Raw genomic sequence first — 23,752 nt, 5'->3', positions numbered from 1 at the left:
GAGAGATGTACTCCACATCCACCTCCTCCTCCACCATCTTATTCTCCCTGTTTGGGGTTGTTTTTTTTTTTTTTGACACATGTATATATGTAATTTTTTTTTTAAGTTTTTTTAAAAAATTCTACTTATTTTTAGCTGAGCTTTCTTTGTTTTCATTGCTGTGCATGGTTTTCTCCTGTTGCCACGAGCAGGGACTCCTCTTTGCCATGCTTGAGCTTCACATCGTGATGGCTTTTCTTGTTAGGAAGCACAGGCTCTAGGCGCTGGTGGGTTTCATTAGTTGCGATACCTGGGCTCTAGAGCATGGGCTTAGTAGTTGTGGCAGTTGGGCCTAGTTGCTTCTCATCATGTGGCATCTTCCTAGATCAGGGAGTGAAACCACGTCCCCTGCATTGACTGGTGGATTCCCAGCCACTGAATCACCATGGAAGTCCCTGTCTGTATTTTTTAAAAAATAAAATAACTCATGAGGTCACACTAACACTTATAGTTCAAATTCAGAATTATAGAATTTTTAAATTTTCTTTATATTACACCCACAACTCATTTCTTCTATTCTAGGAACCTACTTTATGAAACCATAGGAAATAAGAGAATTGTAATGTATCATAATGAATCATTCATTTGCTCTATAAAGAAAATTTCAGGAGAGGAACTCAGTTCTACCATCAACTTGAGAAATTCTACCATCAGTTACTGAGAAAGCTTTAAAAACTATTTTGCATATACTCTCATTTCCCTCTGCTGTGTCTAGACAGCTGTTAGGGTTCAGAGCTTGTTTTCTAGTAAATTCTACTGGAAAGGTTAATGGAAACAATATTTCCTGAATTTCTGTATGTTGAAAATAATTTATATCCTTTACCACTCTTTTTTTAGAATTCCTTCCCTTTTAAGACACCCCAGAGCATTGAGTGGAGTTCCCATCCTTTTTAAATCCACTAGTTTACTACTATATGTGTTGGGTTTTTTGGGCCTGTATTCTCAGTTACATGCTGGGCTCTTTCAATGTATAGTTTTAGATTTCTTAAAAGAAAATATTTCCTGAGTTACAGTTTTAAATATCTCCTTTGTTTCTACTGTTGGTTTTCTCTTGGGACTTTTATTATCTGCATTTTGAATCTTCTTTGCCTTTGTCTTTAATACTTACCACTTTCTGATTTTTTAGCTCTTTCTTCATTTCTTTTTAACTTAAAAGTTTTTCCTTGTTCACTTATTTTTTAAAAGAGATCAGCTGTTGTGCTTATTTGCCCTGAACGTTCTTTTAGTTCAGTCTTTATTTCTTAAATAACTTCCTTTTATTTCTGATTCTTCCCTTAGTTGTGTTACTTGATATCTGAGTTTTTCTAATACTGATTTCTGTTATTCTTTCATATCATATTTTCTCAGCTTTTCTTTTCTTCCTGCAGGCTCTCATATTATTTTCTTAAGAGTCCTTTAGGTTATTTTGAAATAGGTTACAATTTTGATCTTTGAGTTTGTTTTTCTAGGGTGCTTTCATTGTCTGTAGGGATGTTATTTTACCCTTTATTTTCTCTTTCATTTTGGTAAATAATGCATAACATAAAATTTACCATTTTAACTATTTCTAAGTGTACATTTAGTATTGTTAAGTATATTTACATTGTTGTGTAACTAACTTCCAGAATTTTTTCAACTTGCAAAACTGAAGTGCTCTGCCAGTTAAAGAGTAATTCCCCATTTCCCCTTCTCCTCAGACACATCACTCTGCTTTTTCTTTCTGTGAATTTGACTACTCTAGATACCTCACATATGTGGAATCTTAACACAGTAACATCTTCTTGTTACTGACTTCTTTCACTTAGCATATGTTCTTAAGATTCCTCCTCTTCCTAGCTTATATCAGAATTCCCTTCCCTTTTCAGGCTGAGTAATATTCTGTTGTATGTATATACCACGTTTTATTTATCCATCTATCAGCAGATATCTGACTTGCTTCTGTCTTTTGTCTTTAGTGACTAATGCTGTTTTGAACATAGGTGTGTAAATATCTCTTCAGTATCCTGCTTTTTATTCTTTTGGATATATACCCAGAAAGGGTATTGCTGTACCACATGGTAGTTCTGTTTTTAGTGTCTTAAGGAACTATGCTGTTTCCTACAGTAGTTGCACCATTTTACCTTCTCATCAGCAGTGCACAAGGGTCCAAATTGGTCCATATCTTCGTCAGTACTTTTTGTTTTCTGTTTCTTTGGTAATAACCATACTAATGGGGATGAGGTAATTCATTGTGCTTTTGATTTATATACCCTAGTAGTGTTTTTGAGCATTTTTTTCATGTGCTTGTTAAGACATTTGTATATCCTTTTTAGAGAAATGTGTATTCAAGTCCTTTGCTCATTTTTTAATCAAGTTTTTTGTTGTTGTAGAGTTGTTCAAGTGTATATATTCTGGATGTGAAAATGTTAGTTGCCCAGTCAAGTCCAACTCTTCACAACCCTGTGGACTGTAGCCCACCAGGCTCCTCTTTCCATGGAATTTCCCAGGCAGGAGTGATAGAATGGTAGTCATTTCCTTCTCTGGGGAATCTTCTTGACCTAGAAATCAAACCCAGGTCTCCTGTATTGCAGGCAGATTCTTGACTATCTGAGCCACCAGGAAAGCCTCCATATTCTGGATATTGACCCCTTATTAGATATATGATTTACACATATTTTTCTAACTTTTAAGGTTTCTTTTTGCTCTGTTGATCATGACCTTTGAAGGACAGAAATTTTAAATTATGTTGTAGTCCAGTTTGTCTGTTTTGGCTTATGGTTTCATATCTAGGAAATTCTTACCAACTCCATTGTCATGGAGCTTTTCGGTTATATTTTCCTCTTAGACTTTTATAACTTTTAAGACTTATGTTTAGATCTTTAATATATTTTGAGTTAATTTTTGTATGATGGAGGGGTCTAGCTTCATTCTTTTGCATGTGTATAACCAATGTGATATGTCAATCAGAAATCCGGTGCTTTGCTTTCTGAGAGATTTCCTGGTTCTTCTGTCCTTGTAATCTGGACCTTTTCCTTCCTTTGCTTGTGTTATTTCTATGCTATTTATCTTTTATTTTCCTCTTAGCAGTTCCTTTGCAGTCTTTAGACCTGTCCCCAAAGACCCTGGATACTCGTTTTTCGGAGTTTAGACTTACTAGACTGCATTTAGTTTTTATACTCGGTTGGTATTATATTGAGCAACTTTTTTGCATTTTCTAGTGTTCTGTGGCTTACGCTGCTTTTCAGTGACTAACTCTTGGCCATTTGGTGGTTTTCCTTTTTTCTGGTCCATTAGATGTCCCATTGCTTCTCTCTCCTTCCTCCCACAGTGTTGATACAAGGCAGGTCTTTGTGATTATAGTTGGTCTGTCTTTATCTGCTTATGTTTTGGGGGTTGTGGAGGTAACCTGTTACCTGGTTTTGTTGTAAATGTTGTTTGTGAACGTTTGGTTTTGATGTTCAATTGTTGTTTTATTTTCAGATTTTGAGAGTTTTAAAAACTATGCGCCATTGTGGCAGTTTTTCCAGAATCCTCTGCCTATTGAAAATTCTTAAAGCAGGTATTTTGTTAGAGGTACAGATGGTGCATCGATAAGAATTATAAAAATCTTGTTCCTTAAAATTAAAAATTAGGTCAAAGAGAAATTTCTAATATTATTATGTGATAGAATCAGAATAAAAAATGTTTGCTACCTTTTATTAATTGACTGTATTCCAGGGAAGTTGTTTTAGGACCAAATTTTAAAAGAAGAAAGAAACTCCAGTTATTTGCACAAGGATGTTGGTTGATTTTTAAAAATCAGTGTAATTTGCTAAATAATTTATATTTCATTATATTGACTAAATTTAGCACATTTTGACAAATACATACAGTTGCACAGTCATTATCATAGTCATGAGTTTTGTCATCCTCAGAAGTTATCTGATTTACCTTTTTCAGCTAATCCTTTTTCCTCCCTTCCTGGCCCCTCTCAACCACTGGTCTGTTTTTGTCACTATACTTTTACTTTTTCAGAATTTTATATAATGAGATAACGTATAATCTTTTGTGTCCAACTCTTTTCCCTTAAGTGACTATTCATGTTCTGTACTATTGTGTTTACTGAATGATTACCATGTCAAACCCTGAATGCTGCATCAGGACCTTTGAGAGCAAAGTAGCCTATAAATGAAGGGGTTCAGAAATAGCTGTAACCTTCTGTAGACATATCCCTGTGCTCAGCCCTCACAGTCTGGTTGGGCAAATGTGTTTATACATGTGGTTTTAACAAATGTAATCTCACACAGCCCTTGAGAAATACAGAAGGGAATAATTTTATTCATAAAATCTCTGCAATAGAAATATGAGCAACTTTAAATCTCCAGACAGAATCTTATATGGAATCCTGACATATGAAACATAGAAATTATATTTAATTACTTTCAACATCAAGTGTTACCTTTTTCTAATTTACTCCTTTTTAATCTTAAATATTATCTCCTTTGTTTTTTTGTCTCCTTCCTCAACTTCCTAGTGAAGTTGAGACTTTTCATTTTGGGGGTATATTTCTTTGGGGTTTTTGTTTTTCTTGGAGGCTCATTTTTAAGAGTTCCGTATGTGTTGAAACTCCTCTTTTCAAAGTAGTTGATATTTTCCTTTGTTTGTATGCTTTAATGCTTCTATCTTTATGTAGAAAAAAAAGTTTGTGGACTCTTGGTCTTTTTATCAGCTCTCTTACTGCTTTTAAACTTAAAACTACTTCTCTATCCAAATATCAGATACTGTTCTATATTTTGTTTCATTATGGCTTACATTTTTACATTTAAATTAACTGGAGTTTCTGTTTACATAACATCTTTTTCTTTTTTTTTGAGGATGGAAATGGAGTTGTTCGTGGTTACTACTTATCTGTATTTCTGGAACTTTCAGCTGGCTTGCCAGAAACTTCCAAGTAAGACATGCAATTAAGTAACAAACTTTAGTGTGGGTTTACATACCTTCTTAGCATTTTTTGTTGACTGCTTTTGTTGACTAATATATTTTATGTCTGTTAAGATATTACACCAGTATGGAATCTCTGGCATAGTATGTTGGCATAGACTTGTCAGTTCTTAAATTATATGGCATTAGGACTCTCTAATGTTAAATTTTATTGGGAAATCCAAAGAATTTTTCTTTATATGGGTTTATCTGTTGGTATTTTCTGAATTAGAAATTAAAACAAAAAAATTTAAATTTTTGTTAATTCACTTTAAAGTAATAATAAACCTATTACATATTAGCATAAATAACATTTTCTTGGAGAATAACTTTTTCTAAAGCAAAATAGTACTTGGTGAGAAAATGTATTGTAAAAAACCTCTTAGTGTATGGCTATTCAGTTTACTGTAACAAGTTGTTTGGGTTGAAGTATATATTTAAAATCTGGCCTGATGGATTTTGAATTTCATACGTAGTTGGGGAGTCTTTTACAGTGCGATACAGTTCACATACCACATGAAAGTGAAAGTGTTAGTTGCGCTGCTGCTAAGTCGTTTCAGTCGTGTCTGACTCTGTGCGACCCCATAGATGGCAGCCCACCAGGCTCCCCCATCCCTGGGATTCTCCAGGCAAGAACACTGGAGTGGGTTGCCATTTCCTTCTCCAGTACATGAAAGTGGAAAGTGAAAGGGAAGTTGCTCAGTCATGTCCAACTCTTAGCGACCCAAGGACTGCAGCCCACCAGGCTCCTCTGTCCATGGGAGTTTCCAGGCAAGAGTACTGGAATGGGGTGCCATTGCCTTCTCCGAGTTAGCTAGGAGATGAGTTGGTTGCGCACTCATGTCCAGATCTTTGCGACCCCATGGACTGTAGCCCTATAGGCTCCTCTGTCCATGGAATTCTCCAGGCAAGATTGGAGTCGGTAGCCATGCCGTTCTCTAGGGGATCTTCCTGCCATCTGAGCCACCAGGGAACCATACCATAAAGTTCATCTTATAAATATAAGTGTAGAATTCAGTAGATTTTCATATATTCATTGAGTTCTATAGCTATCACCATATCTAATTTCAGAATATTTTCATTTTTTTTCTCTTTAAAATTTTTTGGCCATGCCTCATGGCATGTGGAATCTTAGTTCCCCAACGAGGGAGCAAACCTGTGCTCCGACACTGGAAGCAAAGAATATTAACCACTGCTGCCAGGGAATTCTGCAGAACATTTTCATCACCCCACAAAGCAACACTGTACTTCTTAGCAATCACTTCCCCTTCCCACCCAGTTCCTGGCAGCCCTAATTTACTTTTTGTTAGGGAGGAACACTTTATTTTTTTTTTTTTTTGATGGTTTAGTATGGTTTATTAAGCTGTGCCTTAGTACAGACGCTGGGGCTTGCCCATGGTGCTCTTAATGTACAAGGCCCTGACGTTCTGCCAATTTTTCTTGAGCAATGATACCAGGAAGTTGACAGCTAAGTGGATGTTGTACACAAGCTCATCATCTGTCATCTTCACGTGGCCAACAGCCACTGCCAGACACAGCACCTTCTTCATCTGGAACTTGATCGTGGACTTCACTTCATCAACTTTGGCCACCATGTTCTCATTGTGGGTCAGCAAGGAAGGGAACTTGCCAGCCTTGTTCAGGCCTGGGCCCAGGATTCGGGGGATCTGCTTGATCAGAGACTCTGAAGCCAAAAAGGCATCATATTTCTTGGCCAGCTTCTTGACCAGTTTCTTAGTCTTGTTGAGTTTTTTCAGTGCCTCGATGTCCATGTGGGGGATATCCACAGCCTTGGCCTCATCACAATGCTGCTGGTCCCCCAAGACACACACGGAGAACTTGGGGCGGGGAGTGGACTTAAGCCTGACGGTGCCCGAGAAACGTTTGTCCTTTTGAGGGTCATAGTTCTTCAGGCTGATCTGAAGCTCCACCGTCTCCAAAAACTTTCTGCGCTTGCGCTGGTTCCCGTGCAGGACTTCCCGCACCGCCTCGTAGAGGGTGTCGCGGGAGACTTTGCTGCTCATAGTTCCCTACGCCGCGATAACCGGAAAAGAGGGGAGGAACACTTTAAAAAGCAGTTTTAGATAATTGTGAATCATCTTTGATATTACCCCAAAACTGAACAAGTGCTTTTTGTTAAATGTAATTTGTAGCATGAAATCTGGAACCATATCAGTGAATTTTATTTCACTCTGTTACACCATAATCTGTTGGTTTGAATTGAGATATGTGCTTCTAGTTAAGGCATAATAGTGATAACCCTTTCTTCTATAACAACCAAAAAGAAAAACATTTTCTAGACACCAGACCTGAGGCAGCAAATGAAAGCAATCCCTGAGAGACAAGAAATAAATCATATCCATGATTGCCTCATTTAACCTTGAGAGAGTTTTCAGGCCATAATACATGGAAGCAGAAATGCAACAGAGTCTGGCTAACACCTTGAGTTGAGGAGACTGTGCTGAGTGTCCAGAAGGACCAGCATACCTACAGTGCAGTGGTCAGAACACCAGAAGAGAGATCTGTACAAAGAACTCCAGAGAAGGGCGTGGCAACCCACTCCAGTGTTCTTGCCTGGAGAACCCCATGGACAGAGGAGCTTGGTGGGCTATAGTCCATGGGCTCGCAAAGAGTCGGACACAACTCAGTGACTAACACACACTCTTCAAATATTCTGCAGAGTATTGAGTAGGGCCTGCAGGTAAAGAAACCTACCTGAGGCTGGGGGAAGGACCATCTGGGAAGGTTTAGAGGGAGTGGTGCCTGGTGCCTGGTACAGGGCCAGTAATTGTGTGTATGCCTATCACTATAGTGGTAACTTCTGATCCATGGGGCATTGAATGAAGTATACAGCATATTCTCCACTCTCCCTAGTGGAGAACAGTCCTAGACTGGACATTACTGCAGACCCATCTAACAAATAAAAGCAAGACCTGAAAGAATTGAATTGTTTCCAGGCAACCTAGCAGCAGTCTAGAGCAGAGCTCAAGAAAACTGATAAGATTACAAAAATATCCAGCACCCAACAAAGCTAAGGTTATATTATCTATTATTCAGTCAGATTAATTGGCATGCAAAGAGGCAGGAAGACATAACCAATACTGAGGAGAGTAATCAGTTGATTTGAGCAAGAACTGTTTTCTGTTTTTTTCAATGTGAGTTATATGTATTGGTATTTTATGAATTAGAAATTAAAACATTTAAAAAATTAATTTACTTATGATAATAAACTAATTGCATTTTTATGACTAGTAACTCTTTCTAAAACAAAATAATATTTGATGAGAAAACTTGTATTTTGCATTTTTGGAAATCTTTGTATGGCTTAAAAAGACAACTAGGTTCTCATGTGAGAGTTAGGAGAAAATATTTTTCTCAGTTTTTATAATTACACTCCATCTGTTCAAAAGTTGAATAGAGATATGGAAGATACAGAAAACTAATACTGAACTTATTGAGAATGAACTATATTTGAAATGAAGAATACACTGGTTGGCATGAATGACGGATTAGATACTACAGAAGAAAGGATTAATTGATTAATTAAGAAAGGATTAATTAATGAATTAATGGATTTGAAGGCATTAGCTATAGAAACTATTCAAAATGTGAACATAGAGAATAGAATTCCAAAACTATAAAACAACTTTAAGTAGCTTAATGTACAAATATCTGGAGTCCTTGAAGAAGGGGATGGGAAGGAAATAGTAAATACTTTCCAGACTGGATAAAAGCTTTAAGCCCATGGGTCCAGAAGTTAGTGAACTATAAGCACATGAAGCATGAAGGAAACATCAAAGCACATCATAATCAAATTGCTTAAAACCAGTGGTAAACAAAATATCTTAAACTGTCAGTGAAAAAAAAGTCATTAAATTTAGAGGCACAGAGGTAAGGGTGAAATCAGGTTTCTCACTGGAAACAATTCAAGTGAAATGATAATATAGCAACATTTTAAAAAGATTGAAAGAAACTAACATTAACCTAGAATTTTATAATCAGCAAGAATATATTTTAAAAAATACAGTGAAACTAAGACATTTTCAGATCTGAACTATAAGAAATGTTAAAGTACATGCTTCACACAGGGTAAATAATACCAGTTGAACCTCTGAATTTAAACAAAAAAATGAAGAGCACAAGAAATGGAAATTACTTGTGTAAATAAAGTCTTTTTTGTTACCAAAGTAATTTTAAGTGATAATTGACAATATAATAAAAAACAGCATTATATTTTGGGGTTTTAAACATATTTAAAAGCAAAATTCACAACAAAAACAGCTGTATAAAGGCCAAAAGAGGAACTTCCTAGGTAGTCCAGTGGTTAAAATCTGCCTGCCAGTCTTGGGGACATGGGTTTGATCCTTGGTCCTGGAAGGTCCTTCATGCCACAGAGCAGCTGACCCAGTGCACCACCACCACTGAGCTTACGCTCTAGAGCCGATGAGCCGCAACTGCTGAAGCCTTCACGCCTCGAGCACGTGCTCTGCAGCAAGAGAAGCCACCACACGGAGAAGCCTGTGCACAGGAGAAGCCTCTGCTCACTGCAGCTAGAGAGAGCCTGTGTGCAGCAGTGAAGACCCAGTGAAACCAGAAATAAATAATTGTTTTAAAATGCCAAACGATTAAAGCATGGAAGTATAATGTAAGATTCTGACACTATATGTAAAGTGGTATAATAACAATTAAAGATAGACTGTGATATGTTAAAGATACATACTATACTATTATTTTTTTCTTGCCTCTTGTAACAAATTACCAGGAATTTGGCAGCTTAAAACAACAGAAAACATTTCCCTCACATTTCTGGATGCCAGAAACCCAAAAACCATTGCTAGGCCAAAATCAGTTTCAGTAGAGTTGTGCACTAAGGGAGATCTGTTACTTGCTTTTCAGCTTATGCTTACTGCCAGCATTCTTGGGCTTATGACAGTGTCAGTCCCATCTCTGCCTTTGGTCACGTTGCCTTACCTTTTATTGTCTGTCAGATCTTCCTCTGCTTTTCTCTTACAGTGACATTTATGGTTAAATTTAGGGTGTATGTGGATTTTCCAGGATAGTCCCCTCATCTCAGGATCCTTGGCTTAATTGCAGCTGTGTATTCCTAGTCACAGGTTCCGAGAATTAAGATGTCAATACTTTGGGGACATTCTTCAGCCTTCCAAACTATAAATTATAAAGCCACTGCTAAAATAACAGAGATGTTTAGTTTATAAAGCAATGGTGGGGATAAAATTGAAGCAAATCCTAGTCTTAAAGCAGGCAGGAAAAGATAAGTGGTAACAAAACATATATGGGAGGAATACCAAGATGTGGCACCATAAATGGTCTAAATGCCCGAAATAAAAAGTGAAGATTGTCAGATTGGCTAGAAAAGCAAAACTCACGTGTATGCCAAACCCAAGAAATATGCATTAAATGTAAAGATATACCATACTAATCAAAACCAAGTTGGAGATGTTACTTTAATATCCAAGTAGATTTCAAAGGAAAGCATATTACCAGAGATAAAGAAGTTTATTTCATAGTGATAAAAGGATCAGTTAATGAAGAGGACATACAATGATTATAAATATTTCTGTTTATACTCTGGTAACAGATTTTGAAAATGCACAAAGCAAAAACTGATAGAAGTATAAGAAGAAATAGAACTTCTTCTCTCAGTTGCTACAGCAGGTAGGCAGAAAACCATCAAGGGTATAGTAAATCTGGATAGCCCTGTCACCCAGCCTGACTTGCTGGACATTTATAGACTCTTTGAGCCAACGGTAGCAGAATGCAAATTATTCTTAAGTGTGTACAAAATATTTACCAAGAAAGACCATATTCTGGAATGTAAAATATGTCTGAAAAAATTCAAAAATATTCAGATCATTCAGGTTTTTTTTTTTTACTGTAATGAATTCAATTTAGATGTTTGTAATAGATATTTTAAAAATCTGACATAGTTGAAAGGTAAATAACATACTTCTAAATAACCCCTGGATCCAAGAGGAAATCATAATAGGGTTTTTAAAAGTTTTTTGAAGTGGAGTGAAAACACAGCATACCAGAATTTGTAGCATGTTGCTAAAGCAATAGGTAGGGGGAAATTTATATGACTAAATGCCCATATAAATGAAAAGCAGAAAGGCCTTAAATAAATGTCAGCGTCTGTTTTAATAAACTAGAAAAAACAAGTTAAATGAAAAGTAAACAGAATAAAAATAGTAACAAAGATAAAAAATGCAATGAGATAAACACGCAGTAGAGAAAATCATTGAAATCGAAAGGATAACATTTAAAGTCTAACACTGTATAACTGAAGATATATAATAAAGCCATAGTATCAGCATAATACATCATATTAGCGTAAGAGACCCATGACCAATGGAATGTACAGATCTCCTCCATGATCCAGAAGTAGAGCAGTTCTCTGAAACCTTTTGTAAGATGAAATGGCATCAAGTGAAGAAACAATTACCTTGAGATACACCTTGCTAACAGATGCACAGAATATAAAAGGATAAAGTATATATGCTTACAGACACAGTTCAAAGCTATGGCAGCTTGATACTGAGATGCTGGGTCTAGTTCCTTCCTGGAAGGAGGTTGGTGGTGACACTGTTGCTGCTTGGAGCATGCCTCTGTAATGGCTTGCTACAAAACAAGCACTGAATGCTAGTTTCACTTTTCAGCTGTTTTTTTTTTTTTTTTAAGTGAAATTTTTCTTGGTTAGCAAAAGCAAGTACTAGTGTAGACCCTTTTGTAAAAGGTAAAATGGCAGAAAGAGAATTTTTAAAAAATTGGGGATACCTGTGAAAATTCTAGAAATAAATGCACTTTCATTAGGAAATTAGTGGTTGAAAAAGATGCAAAGACAGTGCTGTGGGGAAGGTGTAATCTTTTCAACAAATTGCTCTTGAACATTTGGATATTCATATGCAAAAAAATGGAATTCAGATCCATACCTCACACTGTATACCTAAACTAACTGAAAATTGATCCTAGACCTAGATTTAAGTTGTAAAATAATAAAACTTGCTGGAGATAGTACATATCTATACTATAGTATAGATAGTAGATATCTATGTATATATATAGTAAAGTATATATATAGTAAAATAATAAAACTCACTGGAGATAACACAGAGGAAATGTACCTTTGTCTTGGGCATTGTTATTTTAGTTAAAATGCAAAAACACAGTCCATAAAAGAAACACATTTTTAAATTAGACTTCATGAGAATTATAAAGTTCTCTTCCTCAGATTATGTGGAATTGTACTGATAATAAATAAACAAGGTCCCTTCCCCATATTAGCAAAAAGTTTGTCCGACACCCATAAAGAAGGTATATACATGGCACAGTAAGCCTGTGTAAGGTGTTTATGGAATTAGTCATTAGGGAAACAAATTTATCTACAATACAATACTACATGTCCCATTAGAGGAGCTATAATTACAAAAATCATACCATGTGTTGGCAAGAATATAGAGAAATCTGAAGTCTTAGAATGTAGAGAAATCTGAAGTCTTAGATGTTTCTGATGGGAATATAAAATGATACAATGACTTCTGTAAACAAGTTGGTGCAAACAAGTTGGTGTAAAGAAGTCATACACTTCTGTATGACTCAGTCAAACCACACTTAGATATTTACCTCAGAGAAAAGGAACTAGACATCCGACAAAGTCTTATAGAAATGTTCGTAGTAGCTACATTTTTGAGTAGCCAAGTAAAATCAACCCTAATGGCCATCAGCAGATAAGTAAGCAAATTTTGCTGTGGCTAGACAATGAAATAAAACTTAGCAAGAAAAAATAATGAACTATTGACACATGTGACAATAGGACTTCAAAATTATTTTAAATGAAAGACTAAAAAGAGCACGTGTAAATGATTCTATTATATAAACCTCTGGAAAAATGCAAACTAAGCTGTAGTGGCAGTGCAGATGTGTGGTTGCTGAGAGACGGGGCAGCTGGGCTGAGGGTGGTTGGATGGTGTAGGGAGAAAGTAAGAGAAGAATTACGCGAGGCAGAGGACACTCTGGGAATAGTGGATATGTGTTTTGGTTGCTGTACTGGTGATGGTTTTATGGATATATATAAACATGTGTCCGACTTACCAATCATACGCTTAAGTTCCACGGCATTAAAACTTTTTGTTTATGGCTGTGCTGTGGGAGGCCTTACAAATAGCTGTGAAAAGAAGAGAGGCGAAAAGCAAAGGAGAAAATGAAAGATAAAGCATCTGAATGCAGAGTTCCAGAGGATAGCAAGAAGAGATAAGAAAGCCTTCTTCAGCGATCAATGCAAAGAAATAGAGGAAAACAACAGAATGGGAAAGACTAGAGATCTCTTCAAGAAAATTAGAGATACCAAGGGAACATTTCATGCAAAGATGGGCTCGATAAAGGACAGAAATGGTCTGGACCTAACAGAAGCAGATGCTATTAAGAAGAGGTGGCAAGAATACACAGAAGAACTGTACAAAAAAGATCTTCACGACCAAGATAATCATGATGGTGTGATCACTCATCTAGAGCCAGACATCCTGGAATGTGAAGTCAAGTGGGCTTTCGAAAGCGTCACTACGAACAAAGCTAGTGGAGGTGATGGAATTCCAGTTGAGCTCTTTCAAATCCTGAAAGATGATGCTGTGAAAGTGCTGCACTGAATATGCCAGCAAATTTGGAAAACTCAGCAGTGGCCACAGGACTGGAAAAGGTCAGTTTTCATTCCAATCCCAAAGAAAGGCAATGCCAAAGAATGCTCAAACTATGGCACAGTTGCACTCATCTCACATGCTAGTAAAGTAATGCTCAAAATTCTCCAAGCCAGGCTTCAGCAATACGTGAACCGTGAACTCCCTGATGGTCAAGCTGGTTTTAGAAAAGGCAGAGGAACCAGAGATCAAATTGCCAACATCTGCTGGATCATTGAAAAAGCAAGAGAGTTCCAGAAAAACATCTATGTCTGCTTTCTTGACTATGCCAAAGCCTTTGACTGTGTGGATCACAATAAACTGTGGAAAATTCTGAAAGAGATGGGAATACCAGACCACCTGACCTGCCTCTTGAGAAATCTGTATGCAGGTCAGGAAGCAACAGTTAGAACTGGACATGGAACAACAGACTGGTTCCAAATAGGAAAAGGAGTACTTCAAGGCTGTATATTGTCACCCTGCTTATTTAACTTATATGCAGAGTACATCATGAGAAACGCTGGGCTGGAAGAACCACAAGATGGAATCAAGATTGCCAGGAGAAATATCAATCACCTCAGATATGCAGATGACACCACCCTTATGGCAGAAAGTGAAGAGGAACTAAAAAGCCTCTTGATGAAAGTAAAAGAGGAGAGTGAAAAAGTTGGCTTAAAGCTCAACATTCAGAAAACTAAGATCATGGCATCTGGTCCCATCACTTCATGGGAAATAGATGGGGAAACAGGGTCAGACTTTTATTTTTGGGGGCTCCAAAATCACTGCAGATGGTGACTGCAGCCATGAAATTTAAAGACGCTTACTCCTTGGAAGGAAAGTTATGACCAACCTAGATAGCATATTCAAAAGCAGAGACGTTACTTTGCCGACTAAGGTCCGTCTAGGCAAGGCCATGGTTTTTCCTGTGGTCATGTATGGATGTGAGAGTTGGACTGTGAAGAAGACTGAGTGCCAAAGAATTGATGCTTTTGAACTGTGGTGTTGGAGAAGACTCTTGCGAGTCCCTTGGACTGCAAGGAGATCCAACCAGTCCATTCTGAAGGAGATGAGCCCTCGGATTTCTTTGGAAGGAATGATGCTAAAGCTGAAACTCCAATACTTTGGCCACCTCATGCGAAGAGTTGACTCATTGGAAAAGACTCTGATGCTGGGAGGGACTGGGGGCAGGAGGAGAAGGGGACGACAGAGGATGAGATGGCTGGATGGCATCACTGACTAGATGGACGTGAGTCTGAGTGAACGGGAGTTGGTGATGGACAGGGAGGCCTGGCATGCTGCGATTCATGGGGTCGCAAAGAGTCGGACACGACTGAGCGACTGAACTGAACTGTGTCTTCGCTGCTTCGCAGGCTTCTTCTCTAGTTGTGGTGGGCGGGGCTCCTCTCTCTCTGCCATGTGGAGGCTTCTCATTGTGGTGGTTTCTTTTGAGGTAGAGCCTGAGCTCTAGGGTGTGGGCTTCAATAGCTGCAGCTTGTGATCTCGATCGAGAACACAGGCACTCAACAGTTGTGGCTCGCTGGCTTAGTTGCTCCTCCACATGTGGGATCCTCCTGGACCAGGGACCAAACCTGTATCCTCTGCATTGCAAGTTGGATTCTCAACCACTGGACCACCAGAAAAGGCCCATTCCATTAAGATTATATTCAGAAAAACAATTAAAACTTTATTGGCCTGTCTTATACTTTGCATGGATCTTTTACTCATGCGTGAATTTGTAACACCATGGGTTAATCATTTAGAAAATAATGATTTACTAAATACAGTTGATATATTTCATTATGCAGTGTCAGTCACATTCATTGATACCACCGTTTTCATAATAAAAGTCTTAAAGTATTGAAAAGCTTTTAAGTTCATGTGGTGCATACAAGTTTTCCAAGATTATGTTTTTTTTTTTTTTAATTGAAAGTGTGTTTTATCACTGGCAGTTCTTTTCCGTATTTTGGTCCAGAACACGTCTGCTGGGTATCTACAACCGAATAACTATTGTTTGTCAGTTCTTTCCATTTGTTTCACAAAAAGTGACTGATCTTGGAACTCAGTTGAACAAAGTGATTTTTTCCAAGGCATCCATTGTAGCATAAGTACTTTATGTATGTTTCCCATTTGTGACACCAAGTGTTGAAGCTTAATAACATTTGTCATTTTTACTACTTCTTCAAAGATATTTTTGAGAGACATTGAATTTTTTTTTTCCACCTGAAAATATGTAGCAGTGAATAATATGATTACTGGTACATTTTAACTACCTTTGCTTTTGCACCATTAGTGAAAATGTCAAACACAGTGAAAAAGGCAAATAACATCTTAGCATCATTACAAAGATTGGTTTTGACTTTTTGGATCACTGAAAGAATCATAGGAACTGACCACCAGTAGCACAACCTCTGACATAGACTACCTTAATGTAGAATATTCTTGCCACCACTTGTGAGTCAAGCTATGAATAAAGCTGGTAGTATAGAAAGGATTGTGGCCTCTGAGTTGTAACTATTAATATGTTTTAGTCATAACTCTGTCCCAAATTTCTGATCTGAAGCAGTGGACTGTTGCTGTTGGACCTGTATTGTTGCTATAACAGCTGACATCTGCTGAGTATATACTCTGTGCTCTGCACTTTGCCTTCTATAACTCATTTTGCTTCACTACCACCTCATGTGCTGTCACTGCTATTTTCACTCCCGTTTTACAGGTGGAAGGATAACAGCTAAGTTATTCACTTAAGTTCAGCATTGTTAAAATGGAATCTGTTTAACATAGATTTTTCTTTCTCTTGGGTCTTAACCACCAAATTTGTAATTAGAAGGTGGTTGATCATGGACAAAATTATAAGAAGTTTAGTGATTATAGGATTTTGTTAATAACCCTGTTGCTACCATTAATCTTGGTTCTCTTCTTGTCTCTTGACTATTTTCTAATCTGTATATAGGCATAACTCAGATATTACAGGTTTGGTTCTAGACCACTGCAATAAAGCAAGTCACATAAAAGTTAGGTTTATAGTCTATTAAGTGTGTGATAGTATTATGTCTCAGAAAACAGTATACATATCTAATTTAAAATACTTTATTGCTATAAAATGCAAACCATCACTGAGTCATCCATCAGTGGGTCATAATTCTTTGCTGGTGGAAGGTTTTGCCTTGATATTTGGTGGCTGCTGTCTGATCAGGGTAGTGATTGCTAAAGGCTAGAGTGGGTGTAGCAACTTCCTTAAAGAAGGTAACAGTAAAGTTTGCAGCATTGATTGACTTGCCTCTCATGTGTGGTTTCTCTGTAGCATGCAGTGCTGTTTGATAGCATTTTACTCACAGTAGAACTTGTTTCAGATTTGGAGTCAATCCTCTCAAATCCTGACTTGACTTTGCTTTATCAACTATTGTTGCCCGACTTTTTTGTGACCCTGTGGATTATAGCCTGCCATGCTCCTCTGTGCATGGGATTTTCCTGGCAAGAATACTAGAGTGGATTGCCATTTCCTTCACCAGTGTTTTATCAACTAAATTTATGTAGTATTCTAAATCCTTTGTTATCATTTTAACAACCTTCACAGTATCTTTACCTGGAGTAGGTTGTGTCTCAAGAAACCTTTTTATCCCTTCATTCGTAGAAAGTAGCTCCTCATCCATTAAAGTTTTATGGAGATGGTAGCAGTTCAGTCACATCTTCAGGCTCTACTTCTGATTCTAATTCTCTTGCTGTTTCTGCCATATCTACAGTTGCTTCCTCCACTGAGATCTTCAACCCCTTAAAGTTGTTTGTGAGGTTTGGAGTCAAGTTCTTTCAAAGTCCTCTTAATGTTGATTTTTGCAACCTCTTTCCACAAATCATGAATGGTCTTTTTGGCGTCTAGAATGGTTAATCCTTCCCAGGTTTTCAGTTTACTTTGCCTGGATCCATCAGAGCAATTACTACAGCAGTTATTGTCTTATGAAATATATTCCTTAATTAATAAGGGTGAAAGTGAAGTCACTCAGTCGTGTCCGACTCTTTGTGACCCCGTGGACTGTAGCCTACCAAGCTCCTCTGTCCATGGGATTCTCCAGGCAAGAATAATGGAGTGGGTTGCCATTTCCTTCTCCAGGGGATCTTCCTGACCCAGGGATCGAACCTGGGTTTCCCATGTTGGAGGCAGACGCTTTAACCTCTGAGCCACCAGGGAAGCCTCTAATAAGGGTTGAAAGTCAAAATTACTCCTTATCTGTGGGCTGCAGAATGGATGTGTGTGAGCAGGCCTGAAAGCAACATTAATTTTGTATATCTCCATTGGAGCTCTTGGGTGGCCAGGTGCATTGTCAATGAGCAGTAATACTTTGCAAAAAGTGTTGTTTTTTTTTTTCCCCCCAGAGCAGTAAATCTCAACAGTGGGCTTAAAACATTCAGTTAACCACAGGTAGAGAGATGGGTTGTCCTCAGGCTTTGTTCTTTTTATAGAGCAAAGGCAGAGTAAGTTTAGCATAGTTCTTAAGGGCTCTAGGGTTTTCAGAATGGTAAATGAGCATTAGCTTCAACTTAAAGTCCCCAGCTACATTAGCTCCGGACAAAACTCAGCCTGTCCTTGGATACTTTGAAGCGAGACGTTACTTCTGGATAGCTTGCTGCAGCCTCTATACCAGCTTCCGCTTTTATGTTATAAAGACAGCTTCGTTCCTTCAACCTCAGCAAGCAGCCTCTGGTAGCTTTAAACTTTTCTTCTGCTGCTTCTTCGTCTCTCTCAGCCTTTGTGGAATTGAGACTTAGGACCTTGCTGTGGATTAGGCTTTGGCTTAGGGGAATGTTGTAGCTTGTTCTTCTATCTGGACCGCTAAAACTTTCTCCATGTCATCAGTGATACTGTTTAGCTTTTTAAATTGTGTGTTCACTGGAGTAACACTTTCAACTTCCTGTAAGAATTTTTCCTTTGCATTCGTAGCTTGGCTAACTGTTTGACACAAGTGGCCTAGCTTTCAGCCTCTCTTGGCTTTCAACATGTCTTCCTCACTAACCTTAATCATTTCTAGCTTTTGATTTAAAATAAGACGTGAGTTTTTCTTTCACTTGAACGCTTAAAGGCCATTAATTTGTCTAATTTCAGTATTGTTATGTCTCAGGAATAGGGAGGCCTAAGAGAAGGAAAGAAATTGGGGAGGAGGGCAGGGAAGACAGATGCTGATAGGTAAAACAGTCGGAACATACACAGCGTTTATCAGTTAAGTTTGTTGTTGGATATGGTTTGTGGCACCCCAAAACATTGCCATCAGAGGTCACTGGTCACAGATCATGATTACAGATATAACAATAATAATGTAAAAGTTTGAAAGATTGTGAGAATTACAATCTATGACATAGACATGAAGTGACTAAATGCTGTTGGAAAAGTGGAGCCAAATAGACTTGCTTGATGCAAGGTTGCCACAAACCTTCCGTGTGTAACAGTGTTACACACTGAAGTACAAAAAACCAAAAGCACAATAAAACAAGGTGTGTCTGTACCTGTGTTTCTTACCTTCCTAAGATTCTCCTGTTGCTGATGGGTAGATTTTGTGACATTTCTGTTGCTTTTGGTGCTGGTTTTATTTTGGATGCTTTTATTGTTGATATAGTACTTTGGCCACCTCATGCAAAGAGTTGACTCATTGGAAAAGACTCTGATACTGGGAGGGATTGGGGGCAGGAGGAGAAGGGGACAATAGAGGATGAGATGGCTGGATGGCATCATAGACTCGATGGACATGAGTTTGAGTGAACTCTGGGAGATGGTGATGGACCGGGAGGCCTGGCGTGCTGCGATTCATGGGGTCGCAGAGAGTCTGACATGACTGAGCAACTGAACTGAACTGATTGTTGATATGCAAACTTAAAGTTCCTTAAGTGTATATTATGATTAGTAGTAATATTATCAGTGATATTGAAATACTATCATTCAGGATACTAAGGTTTGAGATTAGAATTGTGTATTTGCTAGATATTATCTGAATACCTTAATGAGAATGTTCTGTTTGGATAAAAACAGACATCTTATCATTGGGTTTTTTTTTTTTTTCTTTTCTTTTTTTTGGCTGTGCTATGCAGCATGTGCTGCTGCACCCAATATGCCAGCAAATTTGGAAAACTCAAGTGGCCACAGGACTGGAAAAGGTCAGTTTGCATCCCAATCCCAAAGAAAAGCAATGCCAAAGAATGCTCAAACTACTGCATAATTGCCCTCATCTCACACGCTAGCAAAATAATGCTCAAAATTTTCCAAGCCAGGCTTTAATAGTACGAGAACCGTAAACTTCCAGATATTCAAGCTGGTTTTAGAAAAGGCAGAGGAACCAGAGATCAAATTGCCAACATCGAACAACATCGTTGGATCATCGAAAAAGTGAGAGAGTTCCAGAAAAACATCTACTTCTGCTTTATCGACTCTGCCAAAGCCTTTGACTTTGTGGATCACAAGAAACTGCAAAATTCTTCAAGAGATGGGAATACCAGATCACCTGACCTGCCTCCTGAGAAATCTTTATGCAGGTCAGGAAGCCACAGTTAGAACTGGACATGGAACAAGAGACTCATTCCAAATCGGGAAAGGAGTACATCAAGGCTGTATATTGTCTCCCTGCTTATTTAACTTCTATGCAGAGTACATCATGAGAAACGCTGGGCTGGAAGAAGCACAAACTGGAATCAAGATTGCCGGGAGAAATATCAATAACCTCAGATATACAAATGACACCACCCTAGTGGCAAAAAGCAAAGAAGAACTAAAGAGCCTATTGATGAAAGTGAAAGAGGAGAATGAAGAAGTTGGCTTCAAGCTCAACATTCAGAAAACTAAGATCATGGCATCTGGTGCCATCACTTCATAGCAAGTAAATGGGAAACAACTGAAACAGAGACTTTATTTTTTGGGCTCCAAAATCACTGCAGATAGTGAGTGCAGCCATGAAATTGAAAGACGCTTACTCCTTGGAAGAATCTAAACAGCATAGCTATGACCAATCTAGACAGCATATTAAAAAGTAGAGACATTACTTCGCCAACAAAAATCCGTCTAGTCAAAGCTGTGGTTTTCCCAGTGGTCATTTATGGTTGTGAGAGTCAGAGTATAAAGAAAACTGAGTGCCAAAGACCTGATGCTTTTGAACTGTGGTGCTGGAGAAGACTCTTGAGAGTCCCTTGGACTGCAAGGAGATCCAACCAGTCCATCCTAAAGGAAATCAGTCCTGAATATTCACTGGAAGGACTGATGCTGAAGCTTAAACTCCAATACTTTGGCCACCTGATGCGAAGAACTAACTCATTGGAAAAGACCCTGATGCTGGGAAAGATTGAAGGCAGAAGGAGAAGGGGATGACAGAGGATGAGATGGCTGGATGGCATCACTGCCTCAGTGGACATGAGTTTCAGTAAGCTCTGGGAGTTGGTGATGGACAGGGAGGCCTGGCGTGCTGCAGTCCAAGGGGTCGCAAAGAGTCGGACATGATTGAGCAACCAAACTGACTGACTGATGCAGCGTACAGGGTCTTAGTTCCCCGAAGTGGGATTGAACCTGCTTCCTCATCCTTGAAAGCGCAGAGTCCTAACCCGGGCCACTAGGAATTTCCCTTATCTGTTAATTCTCTTGAACCGTCCAGTAAGCCTAGAGAAAAGTTTTGAATACTTTTTAAATTAATTATTGAAACATCATTCAATTATGGGACTGAGAGTTTAGCAGTAAGGTAGTTTAACTCTCAGAATATGAAGTAAAAATATAAATCATTGTATTATCTAGTAGATTTTAATAACACCTGGGATGCTGTAGAAGTACCGTGATAATTTCATTGTATGTAAATATCTCTTTTCCTGTGTGTGTTTTCGTAAACCTGTCTTGGCTTTAGAGGAAATTTACATGTGAGTGACACCCTCAAATTGGCTCTTAACAGTATTTACTGAGCTGACTTGTCTTAGAGAAGGAAATTTCTTTGAGTTGCTTAGGAAAAGAATAGAACTTTCCCTTGGGGAGTAATACTAATGAGACTAAAATTTTAAGTTAATGATTGTTCAGTTCACTCAGAGTTTCAGTTTGATAAAAGAAAGGAGTTTAAGGTGGAATATTCAAATTTGAGGTTTTAGTTTTATCTGAGATTAGGGTTGAGTTGCTTTATAAATAATATAGCTTGGATTAATTGCTATATATAATAGAAACATAGGTGTATATCTGTCATAATTTTAAATAACTAATGCAAGGACTTCCCTGGTGATCTAGTGGCCAAGACTCTGCTGCCATGCAGGGGACCCAGGTTCAATCCCTGGTTAGGGAAGTATAACAGATCCTACATCCTGCAACTAAAACCCGCCCAGCCAAATAAATACTTTTTTTTTTTAAAGAGAGAACTAATGCAGATAAAAGAATGATCTTTTTTAAAATACTATATGCTTTTTCACATAATAAACTAATTTTTCAAAACTTGTTTTATATTGATTTTAAACTTAACACCTGTCTTGATCCTGGATGTATTTAACCATCTGCATGAATGTCTTTCTCCCTAGATTGTCAATGTTCTTGGTTGTTTCTCTATGAATTTTGAGGTTTTAACTACTCATTTTAAAAATAGAAGTAAATTTTATTTTTTGAGATGAAATTCATATGTAAAGCATTTTTAAATACACAGTTCAGTCACCACCTCTCTCTAATTTCAGAATGTTTTCATCATCTCAGAACACCTTGTACCCATCCTTTCATTCTCTCAATCCCAGATAATTACTATTCTGGATATTTCATGTAAAAGTTCATACAATTTGGGATCTTTTATATTTGATGTCTATTTAGTTATTATTAGCATAGTGTTTACAGGGTTCACCCAGTGTTTAAGCATCAAAACTTTGTTCTTTATATGGCTGAACAATGTTCCATTGTATGTATATACTTCAATTTGTTTATACATGCATCTGTTAATAGACACATGGATTGTTTCCGTCTTTTGGCTATTAGGAGTAATCCTGCTATAAATATTTCAGGTGCAGGTTTTTATATGGGCATAGGTTTTCATTTCTTTTGAATATATAGCAATAGTGGAATTGCTAGGTTATATGGTAATTCTGTATTTTTATTTTTTTTAATTTATTTTTTTGTTTTTAATATAAATTTATTTATTTTAATTGGAGGCTAATTACTTTACAATATTGTCTTGATTTTACCACACAGCAACATGAATCCGCCATGGGTATACATGTGTTCCCCATCCTGAACCCCTCTCCCTCCCCGTACCATCCCTCTGGGTCGTCCCAGTGCATCAGCCCCAAGCATCCTGTATCCTGCATTGAACCTGGACTGGTGATTCATTTCATATGTGATATTATACATGTTTCAATGCCATTCTCCCAAATCATCCCACCCTCTCCCTCTCCCACAGCGTCCAAAAGACTGTTCTATACGTCTGTGTCTCTTCTGCTGTCTCGCATACAGGGTTATCGTTACCATCTTTCTAAATTCCATATACATGTGTTAGTATACTGTATTGGTGTTTTTCTTTCTGGCTTACATCACTCTGTATAATCGGCTCCAGTTTCATCCACCTCATTAGAACTGATTCAAATGGATTCTTTTTAACGGCTGAGTAATACTCCATTGTGTATGTGTACCGCAGCTTTCTTATCCATTCGTCTGCTGATGGACATCTAGGTTGCTTCCATGTCCTGGCTATTACAAACAGTGCTGCGAACACTAGGGTACACGCGTCTCTTTCAATTCTGGTTTCCTCGGTGTGTATGCCCAGCAGTGGGATCGCTGGGTCATAAGGCAGTTCTATTTCCAGTTTTTTAAGGAATCTCCACACTGTTCTCCATAGTGGCTGTACTAGTTTGCATTCCTACCAACAGTGTAGGAGGGTTCCCTTTTCTCCACACCCTCTCCATCATTTATTGCTTGTAGACTTTTGGATCACAGCCATTCTGACTGGTGTGAGATGGTACCTCACTGTGGTTTTGATTTGCCTTTCTCTGATAATGAGTGATGTTGAGCATCTTTTCATGTGTTTGTTAGCCATCTGTATGTCTTCTTTGGAGAAATGTGTATTTAGTTCTTTGGCCCATTTTTTAATTGGGTTGTTTATTTTTCTGGAATTGAGCTTCAGGAGTTGCTTGTA

General features: G+C 37.9%; 1 protein-coding gene and 1 pseudogene across 8 annotated transcripts in view; one reads left to right on the top strand and one right to left on the bottom strand.

Annotated features, from left to right (window-relative positions):
- Positions 1-23,752, top strand: part of TRIM37 (tripartite motif containing 37) — a 141,513-nt gene that overhangs the window by 44,825 nt on the left and 72,936 nt on the right. For 4 of the 8 annotated variants that reach the window (XM_069602624.1, XM_069602628.1, XM_069602629.1 and 1 more), the window contains 2 exons: positions 4,851-4,927; positions 19,716-19,781. In XM_069602624.1, coding sequence (XP_069458725.1) covers positions 4,851-4,927; positions 19,716-19,781 — 143 coding nt within the window. The remainder of the gene's footprint in view (positions 1-4,850; positions 4,928-19,715; positions 19,782-23,752) is intronic. The other 4 variants (XM_069602626.1, XM_069602631.1, XM_069602632.1 and 1 more) reach the window with 1 other exon arrangement.
- On the bottom strand, positions 6,276-9,173 carry LOC138447163 (large ribosomal subunit protein uL1 pseudogene; annotated as a pseudogene).

This window comes from Ovis canadensis, chromosome 11 (genome assembly GCF_042477335.2).
Source record: "Ovis canadensis isolate MfBH-ARS-UI-01 breed Bighorn chromosome 11, ARS-UI_OviCan_v2, whole genome shotgun sequence".
In the NCBI taxonomy this organism is placed as follows: Eukaryota; Metazoa; Chordata; class Mammalia; order Artiodactyla; family Bovidae; genus Ovis; species Ovis canadensis.
This window is presented reverse-complemented; position numbering and strand designations above follow the sequence as displayed.